The sequence below is a fragment of the Furipterus horrens genome, unplaced genomic scaffold (genome assembly GCF_987537825.1).
Source record: "Furipterus horrens unplaced genomic scaffold, mFurHor1.1.pri manual_scaffold_17, whole genome shotgun sequence".
Classification (NCBI taxonomy): domain Eukaryota; kingdom Metazoa; phylum Chordata; class Mammalia; order Chiroptera; family Furipteridae; genus Furipterus; species Furipterus horrens.
In genome coordinates, this window is record NW_028327187.1 from 98,556,725 (window position 1) to 98,580,275 (window position 23,551).

At 36.7% G+C, this 23,551-nt stretch overlaps 1 protein-coding gene across 1 annotated transcript in view; it reads left to right on the top strand.

Moving 5' to 3' along the window:
• Positions 1–23,551, top strand: part of DMD (dystrophin) — a 1,939,482-nt gene that overhangs the window by 893,479 nt on the left and 1,022,452 nt on the right. The window contains exon 44 of the mRNA XM_090265340.1: positions 12,050–12,197. Within this exon, the coding sequence (XP_090121466.1) occupies positions 12,050–12,197 (148 nt within the window). The remainder of the gene's footprint in view (positions 1–12,049; positions 12,198–23,551) is intronic.

The following is a 23,551-nucleotide window of genomic DNA, read 5'->3' on the forward strand; positions in this document are numbered from 1 at the left end:
ATTATGTCTACTCCACAAATGAGATTTCTGAAATCAGCAAATTAAACTACTTGCTTAAGTTTACAAAGCACTTATTTCTCAAAAAAGCAGAATTTCAAACTCATGTCTGCCTGTTTTTACATTTCAAATGCTGCACAACCACCTTGTTTTATGACCTGCTTTAAACCAAAAAGTATGTCTTTATTTTTAAAGACCACAGTTTGGGATTTCTAACCTAAATGACATTTTCCTATTAAAAGTGTAATAATTTAAAATGGATACATACCAATTGTATGTATTAAACTTGTTAATTTTGAATCAGCAAAAATTAAGTTCATGAGTATTTAGGAGTACCTGTTATAGAAGGAAAAAATAGTGATTCAACCTACTTTCTACTTTTAAGGACTACTTGCTGCAGTTTGGGTGTAATGACACCAATATAAATTAGAATGGAATAAATTATTGAAAGCAGGACAAATGGAGTATTAGGGAAGTTCAAAGAGGATGGATTACGTCTAGTTGGGAGCATCAGAAAGGTTTTCAAGGAAGAAGTTATATCTGGACATAAAATCTAGAAGAAATAACATTTTAAGACAAAAAATAATATGAACAAAACAAATCAAGAAGATGAAGAACTGTCAAGGGTGTTTCTGGGAAAACAAGATGAATTCCATTTGCTTCATCATGATCTGGCTATAAGGAAGAGGTTAGTTTGAGAAAATGTGGCTTAAAAAGGATGCTAGGTCATTTATTAATTTTTTTTCATTTTTAATATAAACATTAGGATGCTCACATATGTAGGAGTCGGACTGAACAGTAACAATATATTTTATGCCCAAGAGGACAGTATGTTGAAGTATGATTTCTTGTCTCCCATGAACTAATATGCTGTTTACTGATTCTAATGATGCTAAGAATAAAACCATATACAATATAAAGTAGTCTCATTCAAATCTAATGTTACCTTGCATTCCTGCTTAGAAATGTACATATTACTAAGCCTCCCAAATTCTCAGTTTTCTAATTTGCAAAATTAATATAATAATAGTACCTACCGTAACGTGTTATTGAAAATATTAATATTGTGTTGACTCTTAAGTACACAGTAGAATGCTTAGCACATATTGATGGCTCTTTGCTTTTGTCCCTGCTTTTGCTGTTACTTCTAGGTAAAAGTTTCTATACCAATTATATATGTTTTATGTTTGAATTAAGAGAAAAATATCTTTATTTCAAATATCCCCTGGAGCCAACAAATTAAAGATAAATTTTAGAAGCTATGATATCAAACACTGTATTTTCTTCATTTGGACTATATACTAGAAGATATGCAAATCAGGACTAAATATATATAAAATGCTCAAATTCTGTAAAGGATATCCATGAATATATCAAGTCCACAGAAGGAATGCTACCTTAACCTTTTCGATAAATTCAAATTTTATAACTTAGACTGCTGAATCAGTTTGTATAGTTAATTTGTCTAAAACGTCCTACTATTTAAGGTAACATAAGCTATAATATATTATAGCTCACTAATAGCAAACTATTTTTGCCTCTGGGTATTTCTACAAGGTGTTAATTGTGCCAAATCAAGACATTGAAATTGCATATTTTTTTAGGTTAATATTAGCATAAACCTACATTTTTATTCTGAAGCAGTGCAGGAATAGCATACCATGACTATTTTTCCAACATGACAGAACTGTCAAGTATTACACCCCTTACACAGTCATTGGTCTGCTGAGACTTTGCATTGTGGCAAAGATGTTTAGAAAAGAGAAGGACAGGGGAGATTTGTGGAATACCAGCGACAGTAGAAGTATCAGAGACACTTTTGTTTTTCTTTTTCTAATTAGCTACTTAAATAATCAGGTGTTAAGAGTAGGTGAAAATATGTGTCCCTATCTATGTGACTCCTTATAAATTTATCTCAGGGATGTTTATGGTGTCTCTTCCTAAGCCAAAATAATATGCTTGATGTGTGTATATAAACACAGATACATACAGATATACATATAAATACATATACACCTCTTTTTGTGTATTATAACTTTTTGTATATATATATATATATATAACGTGTATATACAGGGGTGCACAAAAGTAGTTTTACAGTTGTGAGTATGCAAAACTCAGTTTATTCTTATTCATTTATTAATTAGTGTATTATTTATTTGTATTACAATTGTAAACCTACTTTTGCTCACCCCTGTATATTTGCTTGTGTGTTTGTTTGTAGTTATAGTTCAAAAAGTCCTCATTTATTTAAGACGATTTAAGCTTATTGATGAGTCTTTCATCATTTAGCCTCTTCCTCCACACATTGCCTACTTGTAGGGGAGAGGGACTACTATTAATTCCATACCCATTTTAGCTGCCATCCAGGCATGCATTAATCAGAGAACAGCAGAATTAAAAAAAAAATACTTTAGAAATCTAAAGAATTTTAAGATGTCCTTTGGATTGTTATGGATGTTTTAAGATATGCAATGTTTTAAACTGTAGGTTATACATGTGGGCTATGTGAATATTTGTGTCACAATCAAAAAGAAGGGATGACAGCATACACATGGGTTAGAGGGTGGTCAGCTAATGGTGACAGGGAGAGAGCAATTGGAATAGGACAAAGAAAATGGAGTTAGGGGATGTCAAGACAGGGCATGGCAGTGAGGCTACAAGGAAGAGGCTATATTTGAAGAGTTGTTTCTATTTGAGAATTGATGGGAGACAGAGGCAAACAAATATAGAGAAAAGAAAAGGATGAGTAAATGATGACATCAGAGATTTCCAAGTTTACAATCACTAGCTAAAATGACAAGTAAAGACTTAAAGGAGAAAATAAGAAACTCTTAAAATGCCATGTTTGAGTTTCACATAGAATGTTCTGGTGAGAATAGAGCTGAGGTAAGGGCCAGTATCTGGGGCTTCGTGGGTCACCAGTTTATAGATGAAGGGTAGGTAAAGTGTAGCCCACAGGCCAAACATGCCCCAACACCTGTTTTTTTCAAATCAAGTTTTATTGAGACCTAACCAACCCCATTTGCTTATGTTCAGTTTATGGCTGATTTTGCAATGCAATGGCAGAGTTGGTAGTTGTAACAAAGACTGTATGGCCAACAGAGCCTAAAATATTTATTCTCAAGATAAAGTTTGCCCATCCCTGGGTAGATATTATTTGAACCTTTTTTAAAAAAAATTTTGATGGAAAAATGCCCCTGTATACTTAAAGTGTGGCAAGAGTCCCATGTGATTGGAAGGAGGTTACATTGAGTGCCAATGTTGGCGATCCAGTTCAAATGAGTCTGTTTTTTTCTGTTTGTTCATGTGGCACTAAATGAAAAGTTATTATGAGACACAAGGGAAACAAAATGTGTAGAAATTTAGCAGTGAAGAGAGAGAATCAAGTCATGAAAATGACTTCCTAAACTCAATTATTATAACTACTGTGAGGAATTTAAAATCAAAGTACCACTCCCACTGGTTTGAAGTTGAAGAATCAGACTCACAACCTAGGGATGATTGAGGATAAAATAAACAGATTGTTACAAGATAACATGTCAGTCCAGAGCTGTAAAAGTGCTAGCAAGGATATATTGAAAACAATAAAACTGAATGAGGAAGGTATCACTGTTTACCACTGTATTTGTTTATTTCTTTGCCTTACTCTAAATATTTCAAATTAAAAATTTTATATTTACAATGAGAGTGTACTAACAGAGTTGAGGGGTGTGTGAAGTGGGACAGAGACTTGACACACTCTTTATTTGTCCACTGTATGCCTGTTATCTTGTTCTGTGTGCATACTTTACCTTAAAAATTAAAATAGAATATCCTGCTTAGAAAAAGGTATATATACACCTCCTTTTCCATGATCTACAAATAAATAAACTCCAGGAGAATTATTTAAATGGGAAAAAAGAAAATTAATAAAACATACAACGAAATATAGGAGAGTATATTAATAAATGTTGGGTAAAGGGAGACTTCTTGAATATATGTATAAAGCACTAATACTTAAAAATAATAAACTGGACTATATTGTATAGTAATAACTTCTGTACATCAAATACAACATTGATAGATTGAAATTGAAAGCCACCGGGAAGAAAAAGATACTTGGAATACACATATAACTGATGAAGTGGATGCATTCATAATTATGAAGAACTCCTGCGAATCTTTAAGAAAAGAACAGACAATGTGATCGAAAATTGGGAGAAGTTCTTGAAAAGTGGGAATGGGCACAAAGAGGGCTTGTTGGCTACTGACAGTGTTTAATATCTTGATCTGGATGGTGTTCAGAGAATGATCATTTTGTAGTAAATCACAAATGTGTTTTACATTTCACAATAATGCCAAGAGTTTTGTCTTTTTCACAAAAGAAGAAATTTACATGGCCAATAAACATAGAGCTTGCCAGCCCTATTAGTAGTCAGGGGTTTGTGAATTAAAACTAAAATAATTATCACTATATACCAACCAGAATGGGTAAAATGTAAAGTTCTGATCATACCAAGTAGTGCTGAGAATATGGAGCAATTAAAATTCTCATATATTGCTACTTGTACTGTAAATTGTAAATAGGAGTGTAAACTTTCATACGCTACTCTTGCTAGGAGTGCAAACCATTTGGCATTATTTAGTGATATTAAAGATGTGAATAACCTGTGGCTCATTAGTTTCACTCTAGGTATACACTCTACAGAAATGATTGCACACACATTCTGGAAGAATGTACAGGAAAGTCCATAGCAGCATTATAATAGCTCTAAACTATTATAACCTAAATATTCAGCCCTGGCTGGTGTAGCTCAGTGGATTGAGTGCTGGCCTCCAAACCAAAGGGTCACAGGTTCTATTCCCAGTCAGGGCACATGACTGGGTTGCAGGCCAGGTCTCCAGTTGGGGGCACGCAAGAGGCAACCCCACATTGACATCTCTCTCTCTCCCTCCCTCCCCATCTCTAAAAATAAATAAGTAAAGTATTTTAAAGTAACCTAAATATTTATTATCAGCTAAAAAAATCATACAATGGAATATTATATGGCAACAATATTCAACAACATGAACTAATCTTAAAACTATAATATTGGGCAAATATACCCTAACACAAAAGAATATATATTATGTGGTTCCATGTTTTAAAAATTCAAAAATCTACAACAGCCAAAGTCTAGTGTTAGGAATGCATATTTAAGTTACAAAACTCTAGATGAATTGTTGCCTTTTTTCCTGGCAATAAAAAGAAATATAGACCTGACTAAATAAAGCTCTGACTGCTGGAATTATTATTTTTAATTTCCTGACTTGAGTTATGGTCACAATGTATACATTCTTCTGTATATTAGTTTAACAGTTAAAGGTGTTTTAACAATAAACAAATTATGTATACCACATAGTAATAGTTAGGCATGGGCAACCATGGTTTCTATGCTAAAGTAATGATTCGGCTTCTGTAAGCAGGCCAATGACACTGTCTAATTACTTTAAATCCTGGAATTAGAGATAAAATCATTTGTTAAATGTCTCGTGGAGACCAGAGAGACACTGGCATGTCTTGGAGTCAATATTAGTGACATGATTTGCCTTTGAAAACCTAAGCCAAATAGTGGCAGAGTACTACTAATAAAAGCTACTACTTACAGTTGTTGAATACTGCCAGCCACTGTTCTAAGAAACTTAGACATATTCATTCATGTAACCCTCATGAATAACCTAAGGAGTTAAGTACTATTTTCATAATCATTTCTCAGAGAGGTCACTTACTTACACAAGGCCACACAGTAAATGGTGGAGCCAGGATTCCAACCACGGCATCTGACCGCTGTGCTCTACTAGCCAGAAAAGTCAAGGTCAGGGAGTCAGGTCCAAGCCCGTGTCCAGGGAGTGGTGGCGCTGAGACCATCAGACCGCCGGAGTGGAGTCTGACTGCACATACATGGGTCTGGGCTCAGTATATGTGTATTAGGCATGAGAGAAAAAGATAATCTGGGGCAGTATTTTAGGAGTGAGAAGTAAAAGGGGCAGGAGAGAGAAGTGAGGAGTCAGAGCCATGGAAGAGCTCCTCAGAGCGCGTCAGATTCTGTGGAAAATACTTCACAACTGCTAGTATACTTAGGTTTTATGCACTAATTTTATTCCTGCTAAAGTGGGGCCGGGGGTGGGTTGGGAGGGGAGCAAAGGACTATGGTTTGAGGCAAATAACTAATGTAACCTCCGTTTACCGACAGTTTGGACCATGAGATTTTAGCGAAGATCCCTTCTGCTTACCACACCAAAATTAAATACGGGGGTGGGAGAGGGGGTTAACCAGCAGCCCAGTGCTGAGTTAGCAGACCTACGTACAAAGCCACAATGGATTGTATCTGAAGGCTACTAGGGTGTTATTTATTTAAATCTATTTTATGGAATTGAGCACCACCTTAATTGCCTGAAAGTGTTAAAGTATGTCCCAAAGTACCTAAATTACTCCCTAAATGTAATTTATGCCCAAGAATAATCTGACTAACTTGATTTAGGACAGCAGGAAATAAGTCATGCTGCACATAAATGGAGCAGCAGTGTAATTTTAAATACTGCTTGCATAGTGAATGAGAATTTTAATATTTGCAAAATCTTAAAATCGCTTGATTTATTATCCATATGTTTATACTGATATTTTTTGGTCCTTTATTTAGTTGGGTCTACATTTCTTCTTATTGCCAAGAAAAAAGGCAACAATTCTTTTGCCTGAGAAACAGTAGAGAGGGCAACACTTACATTCATTTCCCTGAATCTTATTTTTAATGTCTCTATGCGTTTTTAATTGGTGTGGCCTTTTTCCTCAATCACTTGTACAGTCCGATTAATGCTGTGAGGATTTTAAAGATCTTAGTTACTGATTAGAGATTAAATTTACAAATGTAACATTGTAAAACTAGCAAAATTTTTATGCATTTTGAATTCTCGGTGCTGGGAAAGAGTTTAGGTTTATAAGTCATCATGATTTTAAAAAAATGAAATTTTACATAGAAAATTTATGAATAGACTTAGACTTTGCTGTTAGTGCATATTAAATGCTGAAAAGTGTATTTAAAAATTTTATGTGATGCTTGAAATGGAGTTTAAAATATTATTACTCGCATTAAATGCCATTATGTGCAAAAGCGCATGTTTTTATTCTGTAATATTTTGTTTGACTAGAGGTACTCAATTTAACATCAATTCAATAATAAAATTAAAGCAGCTTTTCAGTTTTTGAACACTTACAGCCGTAGGCTATATTGAATACTCTCTATTTAGATATTGACAAAGTGACCGGGGTTCAGGTCTAGTCATTAAGTATGCACGGGTTTGGATTGTAGGAATAGGGCAAAGATAACAAAGGAAAAGCGGGCCTTTCAGGAATATGGGAGCAATGTGCAAAATCCCAGAGTCCTGAGACAGCAGCAGGGTATGGGGAATGCCGGCGGGCCTCTGTGGCTGGCAAGGCCATCCCGTCTCATTTTTGTGGGCATGGAACAACTACATATATAGCAAACCCCTGGCCCTCAGCCTGCTTCCCTTCTCTTACTCCCTCCAGCTCTGTCTCACAGAGCTCTGGGCACCACGATCAAGCGTATGGACCCATATAGATTTCCTTTTCTTGGCAAATTGAGAGGAAAGGTAACCTGGGAAGAGGGAAAGGGGCTGGGGTGGGGGGGAGGCTTTGTGGAATCTGGGGGAAGATGGTAATTGGCAGTGTGGTGAGTGGTGGAGGGGGATGTGTCTCTACAGCGGCCTGCAAGGAAGAGAGTGGGTATTTATAGCCCATATGTTGGAGAAACAATTGCTGTCCAGTTGCTGAAAGAGTTTGACAGTAAGAACAATTCTGGTGATTGGGTAAGAAAAACAAGCAAAGTAAGAAGGGGACTGTGACCACAATTATAAATTGTGACCTAGTGACAATTTCTCTGTCCTCTGGTTAGCTTCTTCCTATTCCCCAAACTATTGTAGTGGAACAGAGAGGGGGTAGTTGTTAGTATGTGAGGCTGCCTTTTAGAATTATTTTTAAGTGACCGTATTTTTCAAAATATCAAAGTATGAAATGCACATTGTAGGAAACTTGACAACATCGAAAAATCTATAATGAAAATTAATGATAGTCGCATTAAAATGGAACAGTGGCAATGATGCATCATTGTGTTTTAGATTCTCATTTAGCAATGCTTTGGGTCCAATGATACAAGTACCTGTGAGTGTGTGACATACACAATGCACAATTCTTTTAAAAGGAATAAATTCTTAAGATGTATTTGTAAGTCCTACATTGTGTATTAGATGCCACTGAAATATATATAATAACAAAATTGTTATTAAACGTGTAATATATTTCTAAGATCATTTTTTGGCTGATGGTTATATGAAATTCGATCTGCTCTAGGATGCCATTAATTAGTAAAGGCAGAATTCTTATTTTTCAGCTATCTGTAGTTAGAGACTACTTCCTTTGGTTACCATTGGCTGCCTTTTTTATGCTGTCAAAATACTGTCTGTTTTAAATATTTTTGTTTGTTCTCTTGTTTTAAAAAACATTAAAGTATATTTTATTGATTATGCTATTATAGTTGTCCCAATATTTTCCCTTTGCCCCATCCACCTGGTACCCTTCTTCCCTTCAGCAATCACTCCCCTTAGTTTATGTCCATGGGTCATGCATATAAGTTCTTTGGCTTCTCCATTTCCTATACTATTCTTAACATCCCCCTGTCTATTTTGTTCCTACCAATTATGCTTCTTAATCCCTGTACCATTTCTCCCTTTCGCCCCCTTCCACCTCCCCACTAATAACCCTCCAAATGATCTTCATATCAGTGATTCTGTTCCTGTTCTAGTTATTTGCTTAGTTTGTTTTTGTTTTTTAGATTTGGTTGTTAATAGTTGTGAATTTGTTATTTTAATGTTCATAGTTTTGATTTTCCTTTTCTTAAATAAGTCCCTTTAACATTTCATGTAATAATGGCTTGGTGATGATGAACTTAACCTTGTCTGGGAAACACTTTATCTGGCCTTCCATTCTAAGTGGTAGCTTTGCTGGATAGAGTAGTCTTCATTGTAGGTCCTTGCTCTTTATCACTTTGAATACTTTTTCCCGGGTCATTCTTGCCTGCAAAGTTTCTTTTGAGAAATCAGCTGACAATCTTCTGGGAACTCTTTTGTAGGTAACTTTTCTCTTGCTGCTTTTAAGATTCTCTCTTTAACTTTAGCCTTTGACATTTTAATTATAATATGTATTGGTGTGGTTCTCCTCGGGTCCAACTTGTTTGGGACTCTCTGTGCTTCCTGGACATGTATGTCTATGTCCTTCACCAGATTAGAGAAGTTTTCTTTCATATTTTTTCAAATATGTTTTGAATTTCCTGCTCTTCCTCTTCTCCTTCTGGCAACCCTGGGATTGAGATGTTGGCACTTTGGTGATGTACCAGAGTCTTCTTATTCTGTCCTCATTAAAAAAAAAAAAATCTTGTTTCTTCATTCTGTACTGGTTGACTGTTTATTTCTTCTTATGTTCCAATTCATTGATTTGAACCTGGGCTTCCTTCCCTTCACTATTGGTTCCCTATGGATTTTTATTTATTTCACTTAGTGTAGCTTTCATTTCTTACCTTATGCATGCATTCGCCATACTCAGTGTGTTCTCTGAGCATCCTTATCACCAGTGTTTTGAACTCCACATATGACAGGTTGGCTCTCTCCATTTTGTTTAGTTCTTTTTCTGGATTTCTGATCTGTTATTTCATTTGGGCCATATTTCTTTGTCCCCTCAATGTGGCAGCCGCCATGTTTGTTTCTGTGTCTTAGGTAGAGTTGCTTTGAGTCCCTGCCTTGACACACCAGTTACATTGTAAGGGGTGGAGCCTTAGGTATTTTCCAGGGTGGGGCAACCCGCTTCACCACTTTGTGGTACTATATGTGGGGGAGGGGTCAGAGAAAGAACAATGTCGGTTGCTCGGTGCTCACTCCTTTTCCAGTCACATCACCCACTTCCTGCACGCAACTGGCACCCCTCTAGCTGTTGCCCTGGTTATGATTCCCAGAGTGGGTGGGTTTTCATATGTTCTAGGACTGTGGGGGCCCTCTAAATGGACTCTCCTGAGAGAATGGGCAGTTTCTTTCACTGCCCCAACCCTTACTGGTTTTCACATCCAGAAGTTATGAGGCTTTATTTTCCTGATGCTGGAACGCTGAGCTGCAAGGTGTGGCCTGGGGCTGGGATTGCTCCCCAGGTGTCTCTCCTGGCTTTTATCTGACACATGTGAATGTGGGACCACCCACTCTCCCATCTGTCACTACTGCCTTGCTGCCACCACACTGCATCCTATTTGCCCCAGCTCCCCATCTCCACCCCTCCAACCCATCTGGATGAATACTTCTTTTTTAAATCCTTGGTTATCAAACTTCCATATAGTTCTATTTTCTGCCAGTTCTGGGTGTTGTTGTTTTTTTTTTTTTTGTTTGTTTGTTTGTTTTGAGGTTAGTTGTGTTCCTTCTCATTGTTGTGCGAGGAGGTGAAAGCATGTCTACCTACACCTCCATCTTGGCTAGAAGTCTATTTTCAATATTTTAAAAGTAAGAAATACAGTTAGCAATTAAATGCAATGTTTCTGACAGAATGCAATGTACATACAGATGCATAATTAAATATTTGGAAAATAATAAAAAAGAATAATAAGAAAATATCCTTACAACTCTATCACAAAATTGTTAAACTGGTAGGGTAAGAAATCATCTAAAAAAAAAAAAGAAAAAACAAGTCCCATCAATGACCATGTATGGCGGTGAAAGGCACCATTGAAGCCAGAGCGATCTAAGTTAAAATCCTGTCTCTGACTTTTATGCCTAATCACCTTTTAGCAAGTAACTCACCCTCTTATTTTTCTCCATGGGAAAATAGGAATAGTAATTGTTATGTTGCAGGAGGTGTTATAGGAGTCAATGAAATCGGGTACGTAAAAGCACAGAGCCCAATTCCTGACTCATAGTAACTATTTAATAAATGTGAATTCCATTCCCTTCCCAGGAAAACAGTAGGCAGATGTGACATTATTTAATTTCTAAAATTACTTGAAGTTCCTAAAAGAATGCAGAGAACTCAGAAGATATTTAAAAGTATAATCCATTGCATCTAAAGCGTAACAGAGAACTTTGACAGACTACTGCATTCTGTGGCAGCCTCAGAAGCAGGGACGTTCAGAATGGCTTTTGGTTTTTTGCTAGCAAATATTTGTTTGGAACAGGCTCCCAGAGATCCAGTAGATCATAAACTTCAGAAAACTTTAAAATTTACTTCATGGAGTTTCTTTCACCTTGATTGCATGTTAGCATAATCTGGGTGCTTTTAAAAATACCAATATCAGTACCCCACCTCCAAAGATACTGAATTAATGGGTCTAGATTGGGGCCTGGAATTGGTGTTTCATTGTTGTTGTTTTTTTAACACCCCAGATGATTCTGATGTGCAACTGTCTTAAGGTAAATGTAAAGCCTGATTGATATAATAAATTTCCTTCCGCATTTCAATCGAAAATGTTAGTGGATACAATAAAACAATAAGGATAAGGAGAGACAGCACTCATCCCCTGTTTTACACTAGTATGTCAGTTAGTTGGCTGGTTGCTTATATCTGAGCCTAGAATATGTTACATCCATCATCTGGGATGCTTGAGGATCTTAATGAATAGAATCGTTTGGATCAAGAGTAATATTTAATTCGATAGACTTTATGAGATCATTCAGTGATGACCCATTTGAAATTGAATAGCTTTAAAATAATTAATTCGATGTTAATGTATCTTTAAATACCTAGAATAATAAAAATAAATATGCTCACAGAGAAGAAAATGTTAATATTCCATAATAGTTGTCTTTACCTTTGTTTCAGCCAAGAAATGTATTCAACTTTAAAGGGAAAAATCACAGCCTATTAACTTTGTCCTTTCTATTTTATATTATTATTTTTGTCACTGTAATTAAACATATATGCTATGTCCAAAATAATTTTTTTATATAATTTATTCCTTTTTTCTTGATCCATACTTTTAACGTCTAGGCGATTTGACAGATCTGTTGAAAAATGGCGACGGTTTCATTATGATATGAAGGTACTTAATCAATGGCTAACAGAAGCTGAACAGTTTCTCAAAAAGACACAAACACCTGAGAATTGGGAACATGCCAAATACAAGTGGTATCTTAAGGTAAGATTTTGAGATCTCTTTTTTTCAAACTGTTTCTCTTCAGCTCAGTATCACAACTGCTTAACTTCTTCAAGTTCGGGTTACGAAGGATGGTGAAAATTGATAATTCCTGACTTTCGTTGTCATCGCTACGCATACTAGAACCTGATCATAGTGATGATGTTGGGAGACTGTGTTGTGGATTTTTATAGACAGAATGTGAGTTAGCTTAGATATAACTGGTTTATCTACTGAAAGTGTAATTGAATCTGTGGCACAGAGAAGCATCTTGTAGCAGAGTGTCCTGTGGTTTTAGGGCAGTTTGTGTATTTTAAGTTGGATTCTGTCCAGAAGAAGAACTTATGGTATGCTTAGCAATAATGTTGTTTCTAGAAATATCCATCATGATAAAACTACAGTTCTGTTTCCCTAAGGACAATTTGCGGTGATGTAGCAATATTTCCATATATTCTATTGACAAAATGCCTTCTGAAATAGTCCAGAGGCCAAAATAATAGAGTTAATTGGAGGTACTTATTGACTTTTTATGGTTTATGTTAATGGAAAGGCAGCATATGGATTATAACCAGTGTATAGTTTAATTTCAACTTGCTGTATCTTTTGAGAATGCAGATAAAGATATATTGGATTGTAGAGGCTGTAATTTAAGTTATAAACTACACAGTTTGAGTATAAAAATATTGTGTTTATTTCACTAAGCCTTAAGTAGCTTTGTAACTTTTTACACTCGAATTTCATGTAGCTGTGCTCACTCAAGTAGATTTGAATCATGGCCAATTTTTAATGCCAGAGAATGCTGATCAAAATAGATGAAAGCAAAGAAAGTAATTTACTAAATAGTTCGGACACCTTGAAATGCTGGATTCATAAAATCCAGTATCATATTCAACTCAACAAATCTCCATTCTCAAATATTTTTGCATAGTAAATATGCATTTTGATATCAAGCAAGTAAACATTTAAACACCTATGTACAATATATGTTTACATATGTAAACAATGTAAATATAGAAACTTAATAATTTAAAAATCTAGTGTAAGTATGTGTATGTCAATCAAACTTATATACACATCACTTTGGCATCAGAGGTAGAAGAAATTCAGGATTTCGAATCTGCCATCATATGGAAAATACATTTGTACTAGCACTAAAGTAAATTTTGAGCTGATGCAGCATCACTAGGGATCTGGCTTAACAGAGATATATGTCATATAAGGTTTTCTTGGGGAGATTATAAATATCTTGCCATTTCCAAAGATATATGACACAAAGTACTTGGTCTGATATGTATTTTGGTACATATTTCAGGTTGGTGTGTTTGGGAAGCCCACTCTGCAATGGACATTAGCATATAGAATGTTTCTTAGGGAGTATGTTTGGGAATGGAGCAATTGGTTTATGATATTCCTTGGTATAGTTTTCATCACATGTCTTGTTCTTCAGGTCTGTTAAGCTTCTTGGGTCTGTGGGTTTATAGTTTTCATCAAATTTAGAAAATGTAAGATATTTTTTAAAATGTTTCTTTCCTCTGTCCCTTTCAGGGACTATGATTATAGATATTAGACTGCTTTTGCTGTTCCACTGCTCACTGGTATTCTGTTCTTTTTTATAATTTATTTCACATAATTTCTATTGTGAAATTGATAAATCTAATTTTCTTCCAATATCTAATCTGTTGTTAATCACATCCAGTGTGTATTTTTAACCTCAGATGTTGTTTTGTATAAGTCAACACATTGGCGAAGTGTGATTTGGGTTTTTTACACCTTCCACATCTCTATTCAATGTGTCAATCTTTACTCTACCTTCTTGAAGATATGAAATACAGTTATAATGCCACATTAAGCTCTAATAGAAGTTTAAAATATTGACTAACAGGTTACAAGCTGCATTCGGAAAGTATGGGTTGAAATCCTAGCTGATTTAGCTCAACAGCTAGAATCCTGGGAAACTGAAGTCCCTCCATGTCTCTGCATTCTGTTTTCTTCAGAAAAAGCAAAAATAAGATATGCATAAAGCACTTAGAACTGCATTTTCCACAAAATACTCATTAAATGTACGATATTATACCTAATCACACTTCATAAGTGATGAGCCTATATCTATGAAAACAAAGAAAAAAATCATTCTCTGCACTACTGTTCCCAAACATCTGAAATACAGATTGAACAGCCTAGAAGTTTCACTAAACCTTATTTTTTGAATTATGGCATTGTATCAAAGTATAGCTCTTGGAATAGGAATTGAGGAAAATTCCAATTCAGCCAAACACATCCTCCTCAGATAGCTGACACTTCTGCCTACTCATTTTAGAACTAACAAGAATAAATGTTAATGGGAGTTTTTGAAGGGAAAGCTGAGCACCATGAAGGAAAGTTATGAAAATAATATTAACTCATATACTGACAGAGTGAATTGGTGCTCCAGCCAAGTACCTTGAGAAAAAACAGAAAAGTGGATAATATAACAGGGCCCTAATGTTTAGCTCTACATGTTCTTTGAGACAAGAAAGAGATAAATTTTAAAATGTGGGCTGCTTTTAATGGGGTTCAAAATTCTTTTTTAAAAACAATTTTTCTAGGTTTCTTATTAAAAAGATTTTATTTATTTATTTTTAGAGAGTGGGGAAGGGAGGGAGAAATGGGGAGAAACATCAGTGTGCAAGAGAAACATTGACAGTGATGTTTCTCTCTCTCTCTTTCTCCTTTCCCCTCTCTCTAAAAATAAACAAACAAACAAGTAAATTTAAAAAAAAAGAAAAGAAACATTGATCAGTTGCCTCTCAACTGGGGACTTGGGCCGTGACCCAGGCATGTGCCCTGACCAGGAATCAAACCTGCAGTGTTTCACTTTGTGGGATGACGCTCAACAACTGAGCCACTCCAGTCAGGGCAGGGGTTCAAAATTTTTGAATTTAATAGTAGAAATTATTAAAATCACTATTAATTTGAGTATTTAAGAGAGTGAAATATTCTTGCTATTAATGGAATGCAAGCTGTTTATATTATAGGTTAATGCTGCTTAGTGAACCCCCCGTTGAAAATAACTTTTCTCAAGAACATTGCCATGAGCAAGAATGAGACCTTACAGTCTTAAGAAATTCCATTTGATATTAACCTTCAGAAGTAAACAAAGTGGGATTGTTTAAATGAAACTTTTTAGGCTTTTAATCAACGAATGTTAAGAAACCGGGAATGAAATGGCAGTGTTATCTTGAGAGGAGTTAACTGCTGTTTTTAGGCAAAATATTTCTTTAATATTAGGTTAATTAGTTTTCTGTTTTATCTTTCCATGTTACTGTGTTTTCCTTCTGCATAATATAGACTGGTGGGTGTGCATTATGTTTTTATATATTACTGTAAATAAGTTTAATTTAAAACTGTTAACTTTGTACCATAAAATAAATCTTAATTCATTGTGATTGAAAATACTTAACATGGATTAATTATGCCATCATATCTCCAAAAACATGTCGTTTAAATTCATGTTCTGGTTAAGCAAAATATACTTTTGCTTTTCTAAAACAGGAAATTTGCTTGGATAATGGAAAATTACTTATAAACCATGGAGTTATAGCATGAGAACATTACTGTGCTCTCTTAGAGGAGGAAATAAATGCAGAGAAAGGGCACTGGTGTGTGGATTTGGGGAGAATGCAAGGAAGGGAGAGTCCAAGGTCATCAGAGACCATTTTAGCTGCCATTCACTCTGCCTTTCCTTGGAGATTCATAACCAAGAAAATTCCAAAGCACTTTGTAAAGGACTCAATTCTTACAAGTTTAGATTCACAGAGCACCTTGATTGGGGCTTCGGAACCCCTGCCCAAAAGTTTGAGACAAGCCAGTCCTGCAAAAGCTCTCTTCCTCTTAATGGGAATACCCAGGGTTTCTTATTCTTCTCCACCTGCTTTCTAAGCTTGCAGCCCAAAAAGCCCTCAAGTAGCAGGTGCCTTGATTGAAAAACCACCGGCTTGCCCAGAAATGCAGTGTGCTGAATGGATGTGCATAGGTTGCTGCCAGACACTATCTGCTACAGAGAGTGAGTTTGTGTGTTTTGATTTGGATATATGGTGAATGCCTCATTGATAATCTCCTCCTTCAAAGGACTCTGTAGGAGATGACTGACTTGGACTGAACATGGATTAAATCTAAGGCTATCAAGGAAAAGGCATATGGTGTAAAAGACTGAGTTGAATACAAATATGTTTTCTATACAGTCAGTTTTTAGAGTGCTGCTTTCACCAGCTGGCTGGTGAGTGGATGGCTCCTTAACACCCTCACTGCTGGTACTCAAATGCTAATAGAAACTTTGATGGAAAAATCACTTGAGTAAAAATTTCTGCCATCTGTTGTCCTTCACTGGGACCACAATATTAAGAATAATTTGTACTATTGCTGGCCGTTTATCTTTCCCCAGCGGTAATACAATTTCATAAGATTTCATTTGGTGGTCACCAAGCTATCCTGGTTTCCATAACCAGAGGATGTACACTCACATAAGGGAATCAGCATGAACATTTACTGCTAAGAGAATCTGTCTCTAGTCACTCACTCTAGGGTTATAGCAATGTATGAATACGGGAATACATCTTAAAGTAAGTTTTTCAATGTTATTAGCTGGCAGTGGCATGAGAATCCAGTCTCTTAATACGGTTAAACAATTGGGCACTTCATTCTATCATAAATATTGTTTGCCTTTTATTGCTGCTTAGAAACTCCTCTCCAAGTTCTTGGATCTTATGAATCTTTTCAGAAGTAGTAAATAACAGATTTATTGGGAGTTTAGCACAGTGTGGAAATTCAGAGAGGGGCTTTAAATTGCTGCCCATCAAATGTGTCTTTCATAGAACAAATATATTAAAATAATTGCGTAATTTTAATGGTTTGTTCTTTAAGTTCTGTTGTCCAGAGTGGCATGTTTAAGGAGATGACAGATTGTCATACATTATTGAAAAGGAGCAAGAACCAAAACAATAACTGACTGTAACAACTACACCAGTAAAGAATTGCTTTAAAGGCATGAAAAACATGTCATTCCTAAGGGATCCCTATTCTTAGAGTAAGAAATTATCAAGAGAGTAAGAATCTACAAAAAAAGTGAAGTGGGATAATTGCAAGTTCCAAATTCAAAACTGCTTGCATCAACATAGAAGCAACGTGAAACAGAAATTATTATTCAATGAAACATAAGATCCAAGTTCATATGGTTAATTTTCATGAAGTACAATATTTTGTAAAGAGCAAGTTTTAGGCACGCTGGCCTTGTTTCTTCTCAAATACCTTTTACTGTTTTTTTCAAATACTTGTTCCTACCATTAAACTTGCTTTGCTTTTTGCCTGAGGGTCTACCCTATCCTCAGCCCCCTCCCTCTCACGATGTTTGTACTCTTCTGTTTGTTTATACATGTCCATGCTCCAATGTTACCTTCATAGACAGCTTTTATAATCCCTCCTATCTTAAAAAGACATGCCACTGCCCTCACACGCACAATCTTAATTTTTTTCTCTGCAAATGATTCAGCTTTACACTCTTCATAACACTGTAAAATGCTGAAACTGTAATATATGTTTGCATCTGTGTTATCTTACGTGTGTTATCTTATGTGTATTATCTATATGTCCCATTAAAATGTCAGCCTTGCAGGGATCTTGTCTTTCTTGGTCACCAATATATCCTCAATTTGTAGAATAATCTCTTCATGTATAGAACATATAACACTCATTATAATGAACAATTTAATAAATGAATGTTAGGTTTTCATTACATTATTCCCTTAGACAAACTATCTCCAAACTTGGGGTTCCTTTCATCTTTACCCCATCTCATATCCCTTTCATGGAGCTGCCCTCTCCTCTTCATTGTACACAGTTTTTGAAATTCCCATATTTTCTAGCTTCATTCTCTTATCCTTCAAGTGTATCATAAATACCAGAACCTGTTCAACAGACATTTACTGTGAGGCTACTATGTGTGAGGAAGACACTGCTTGCTACTAGAGATAGAGTTGCCAAAGAGCTCCCTTTCTCTTAATAAGTTCAAAGCCCCATAGAAGACATGAAAACATGTATACACTCCGTAAAAGTCGTGCAACCAGTGAGAGGGAAATGGGAGTGTTTTTTCTACAGCAGTCATTTGCGTCCCCTAGTCCTTCTTGTCACTTCTCCATTACACCTCAGCTGGGACAAAATGACCTTGGGAACTAGGAAAGAGCAATACTGTGAAAGGCAGCATAAGGAAAGAGCTAGCTATGAACAAGTCACAAAAAGAGAGTGGGAAAATGTTCTGACATAAGGTGTAAATTTGGAACTATGTTAAAATTGACAAATTTTAGTACAAGAGGCCTGCCTGTTTGCAGTTGAGTTGGCTCAAGATACACTCTTCATCAAGCTGCAAAGGAATTGTTGTATTTTTTGCACTATAAGACACACCTGACCATAAGACACATCTAGGTTTAGAGGAGGAAAACAAGAAAAAAAATATTCTGAACCAAATGGTGTACTAAAATATTTAATGAAATATAACAGAATAATATTTCAACCATGTAAAATGAACAGCACTCAACAGCAGTATTAAGAGCCATCATCACTGTCATTAACAAATGAAGAGAGACTTTAAGGTTCAAGTACTCTTCTAGTTTTCTGGGAACCCCAAGTCAGGTAATACACATCAAGATCTGTGATGCAATATTTGCTCCATAAGATGCACAGACATTTCCCCCCACTTTTTTGGGGAAAAAGGGTGTCTTGTTGAGTGAAAAATATGGTACCTCTTCAGAAGAATGGTACATCTTCCTACTATGTAACCAAATTATAAGTATAAACCAGAGACTGGGATTGTTTGCAGGCATCATCATTAACAAAGTTTAACATCCTTGCTCTTTTGTGAAGATCTAATTGACAGAAGTTTACTGGCAATGGATTGCTATTGAGGCATTCTGATCAAAATAATGAGAAAAAATTCAGCGCCATTGGTAACTAAAAGCCAAAACAGTATATCTGATGTGAATGCATATCTATGTGGTGCCATATCTCCACTTGAGGCTCCATTGATTCACTATTACTTTTTATGTGTCAATAAATAATTTCAGTATAACTTGATAGTCCTTTGGGTTTTAGTTCCCTCATTGTCTTAGATTCAGCCATTCATTTTATATAACCATACTCATTTTGAAGAAGATTTCAGAGAAACAAAAGAATCTAGGACTTCTTGTAGAACCTGGAACTGGTTATTATTAGAAGTAAATATCTCACCTATAACATCCCTCACAGTCCTGGCAATGAAATGAAAGGAATTTTAATGCGATACATAGTACATATTGATCCTATAAATATTAAATTCTTTAAAAGAGCAAACTTATGGGGCCAAATCCTTCCAGCCGCCTATGGTTTTGTATGTAAAGTTATATGGGAACACAGACATACCTATTTATAGACAAATCCTCTATGGCTGCTCTCTTGCTACAGAGTAGTTACCACAAACACTTTATGGCCTGCAAAGCCCCATATATTAATTATGTAGCTTTTTAAAAGAAAAAGTTTGTGAATTCTTGCTTCATAAGATAGCTTAATAAAAAGTTACAGTAAAAATGCAAGTGTCCTTCTTACCATCTCTAAACATTCTCTGTTACTTGATGTAACAGAGGTAGCCTGGGTCCCTGCTCATAAAACAAATGGAAAGCTAAGATAAGCAAAAACAGGAATCAAAACAGGCTTGTTCTTTAACTCAACTTTCAACTCCATGGATTAAGAGAAGGGTTAAAATTAAAGAGGTTTTAAACTAAGTAGTGTGTGGATGATTTAGTTATTTTGAAGAGTATATAGAAACTGTTGTCAATACTGATGGTACCACCATTTCTTCTTGAGTACCTGTGCAGTCTTAGCGGGACGATAAGTCAAGTATTCTGTCCAAAGGACTTCTAGAGGTCTTTCTGCCAGAGCTTTTCTCTCACCATGTCAGTGGTTCTAAGCAATAGGTCCTAGGCTTGGCCAATCATATTCTTCCTTTTAATCTTGAGGTAAGTGATAAGGTTGGAGTTCATCCATTCTTTTTTAATATATTTGATTGATTATGCTATAACAGTTGTCCTGATTTTTCCCTTTTGCCCCCCACCACCCAGCACCCCCCCCCACTCCCTCAGGAAATTCCCCGTTTATTGTTCATGTGCATGGATCATGCATATGTTCTTAGGCTGTTCCATTTCTTATACTGTACTTTACCTCCCCCTGGCTATTCTGTAACTACCTATTTGTACTTCTTAGTCCCCTCACCTCTTCACCCATTCCCCCCCCACACACACCCCCAATCTGGCAACCATCAAAATACTCTCTGTATCCATGATTCTGTCTCTGAGTACACCCTTCTCTTGTAGTTGGGCTTTGGCTGCTGTTGGCAGATTAATGGGAGGGATTTACCCCGGCCAGTCAGCTGCAAGGACTGGCTGTGACCACCAACCTCTGCCCTCTGTGGACGATCAGTTGTGCAGGAGCAGGGTGGTGGTGCTCTGATGTGGTCTGTAGCTGTCCACTGGGTTCGCTAGCCCTGGGGTTTCCCGCGTGTTGTAGGCCAAGGTCAGCCCCGACCTGTGTTTTGCCAGAGCTACCCTGCCTGAGCTATAACGCAATCTGAGATGGCTGCTACTTGTGCTGGGCTTGGAGATTCCCAGGTGAAGCTAAGCTGTGAATCTAGGCTGGCTGCTGCTAGTGCTGGGCTTGGGGGGGGGGGGTGTCACTGAGGCCAGCTGTTGCTTGTTTGATAGGATTCAGGAAGCTTTGAAGCATCAGCCAAGACCAGCCATTCATATGGAAAAGCAGTTTGGGTGGGCCTGTAAATTGGGTGGGCTGGAGTCTCTGGGGATCTCCAAGGCAGGTCAAACAGTGTTAGCCAGGTTGATGTGGTCTCACATATGGCACCAGCTTGCCAGCTCTGTGGAGGGAGGATTTAGAAAAGGGACAATGGCCTCTGCTCGCCTTAATGCCAGAAACTCCAGTTCTCTGTATGCCACTGGTGCCTTTCAAGCTGCTACCCCAGTGCTGGAGCTCTGAGGGAGTGAGTCTGAGTAGGTGAGTTCATGTGTGGGTTCTTTAAGAGGAATTGCTTGGAACTCTAGCAGTTTCTTCCACCGAGTCTATCCCCACTGGTTTTTGTAGCCAGAAGTTGTGGGGACTTACCTTCTTGGCACTGGAACCCTGGGCTGGGTGGCCTTGTGTGGGGCTGGGACTTCTTGTTCCTGAGACATCTCTCCCAAATTTTTATCCATGACACATGGGTGAGGGACCAGCCCATTCTGTGTCTGCATCCCTCCTACCAGTCTAGATCGATGTGGTTTCTTTAATCTCGTAGTTGCCAGATTTCCATTCAACTTGATTTCTGACGATCTGAGTGATGGCTATTCTATATTTTAGTTGTGATTTTGATGTGGTTGTGCAAAGAGGTGAGCCATGTCTGCCTATGCTGCCATCTTGACCGGAAGTCTGGAATTCATCCATTTAATGAGAATCCCTGGTCAAGAGCAGCAAGCTACTCCTGCTATGGGGACCATGGAGTCGCACCTGTTCCAAGCCTGATTCTTTGATTTTCCCTTCAGTCTTCTGAACCCCTCCATTTCCTTACCATGAACCCCCTTATTGGCCAAGGCAGTTTCTGGTGTTCTAATGGCAACCTAGCATCATCCGAATAACTCTTCTAGCTGGGCTCCTTCAGTAAAGAAGTTTGAGTCCCCTTGAGGAGCCTGCAAAGCATAACTATTTGCATGTAATGAACAGTTTGCAATACTTCGAGATTGATGTGCAATTTCTATTTGACAAGAGAGAAACAATTAGGATCAATTGTGGTCGTATACTCCAGAATACCAATGTTGTTTCCACACTTTAAGTGGTGTTGGATCACTATATGAGATTCATAATTTTCTCTTGTTGTACCCACTTTTGCATTACCATTCAGTCCTAATTTATTACACCCTATTAAAAGTTTTTAGGTAATTTGTTCTTATTGCTACTCAGACATTAAAATGTCTGCAGGCTGTGAAAATGAATAAATTTAATGTGCCAGCATAGTTCTCCAAGTCCTGGCAATACAACTAATAGTACAGGTTTATATTGTATTATAAATCCTAGTTAACATGGATTTCTTTCAAAAATCTCATTTTGCTGCTATTTTTAGACAACACATTTCCAGACATTTTATCCTTAAATTTTTATTTATTTTTAAAAATATAAGGGCCTTGTGTATTTACAAAAGGACACCATATGTATTTTTAAATACTAATAATGGATTGCTGAAACACCCTTAACTTTAAAACCACATAATTGTTTTTTGCTTTTGCATTTTATGTGTGCATGTTCAATGTAATGTATCTACAAAGACAAATGACAATTAGATTTCACTTACAACGTGTAGTTTGTTGACCCCTAATTCAAAGCAAACATACACAATAGTGAAATAGTCAAAGCTTTTTTAAAACATCAGTGATGAAACAAGGGTCATCCATCACCACATGTGTTCAACATTGTACCAAAAGACCCAGTTAATGCTCTAAGAAAAGGAAAAGAAATAAAAGACATAAGGATTGTAGATTCTTTTGTATTTTTTATGTTTATACTTAGGTCTGTGAATACTGACATTTTTCCCCTTAAAACCACATAATTGTTAAAAAATACTAAGTGGTATAGCATGGTGATGCACATGGCAGCTTATGAACATTTGTTTGAAATATGTGCTATAATGAGTAAACTGTTCTCTGGTTCATAGGAATTTGCAAATGTACTCTCTTAACCAGGACCATCACTAGAGGAGTGTTCAGGGCAGCTTAATCAATTCATAACCACCCAAGATAATTCCATGACAAGGAGACTGGGCATGTATTAAGGTCCCGTGGACATGGACAACAGGGCAGGGACTGACTGTGGGAGTGGGGGTGGGGCGGGGCAAGGGAGAGCAATGGGGGAAAAATGGGACAACTGTAAAAGAACAACAATAAAAAAGGCAAAAAAAAAAAAAAAAAGACTAGACTGTTGAAATCTTTCATAGTCTCCCTGGGATATGTTCAGAATGGAACTTTCAAAATTGAATTGTAATGATGTTCAGATAATAGAGGTGCATGACATCAACCACTCCTCAATGCATGGGGCTTAGAAGGCCATCAGCTTGCTGCGCCCCCCCCCCCAAGGGAGGCATCCACCCATAAGATTGCCTGTACTCTAGAGAACTTGTGTAGCACCACTCAGTTCTAGTCAAAACATTTAGTCCAGACAATTCATTGTATTGTAATGAACCTTTCAAATCAACATATCTATTCAGCAAACCTTTGGTTTGGAGCAACTCTGTCAAACCCTGTCCTATGTGCTCAGGTTGTCCG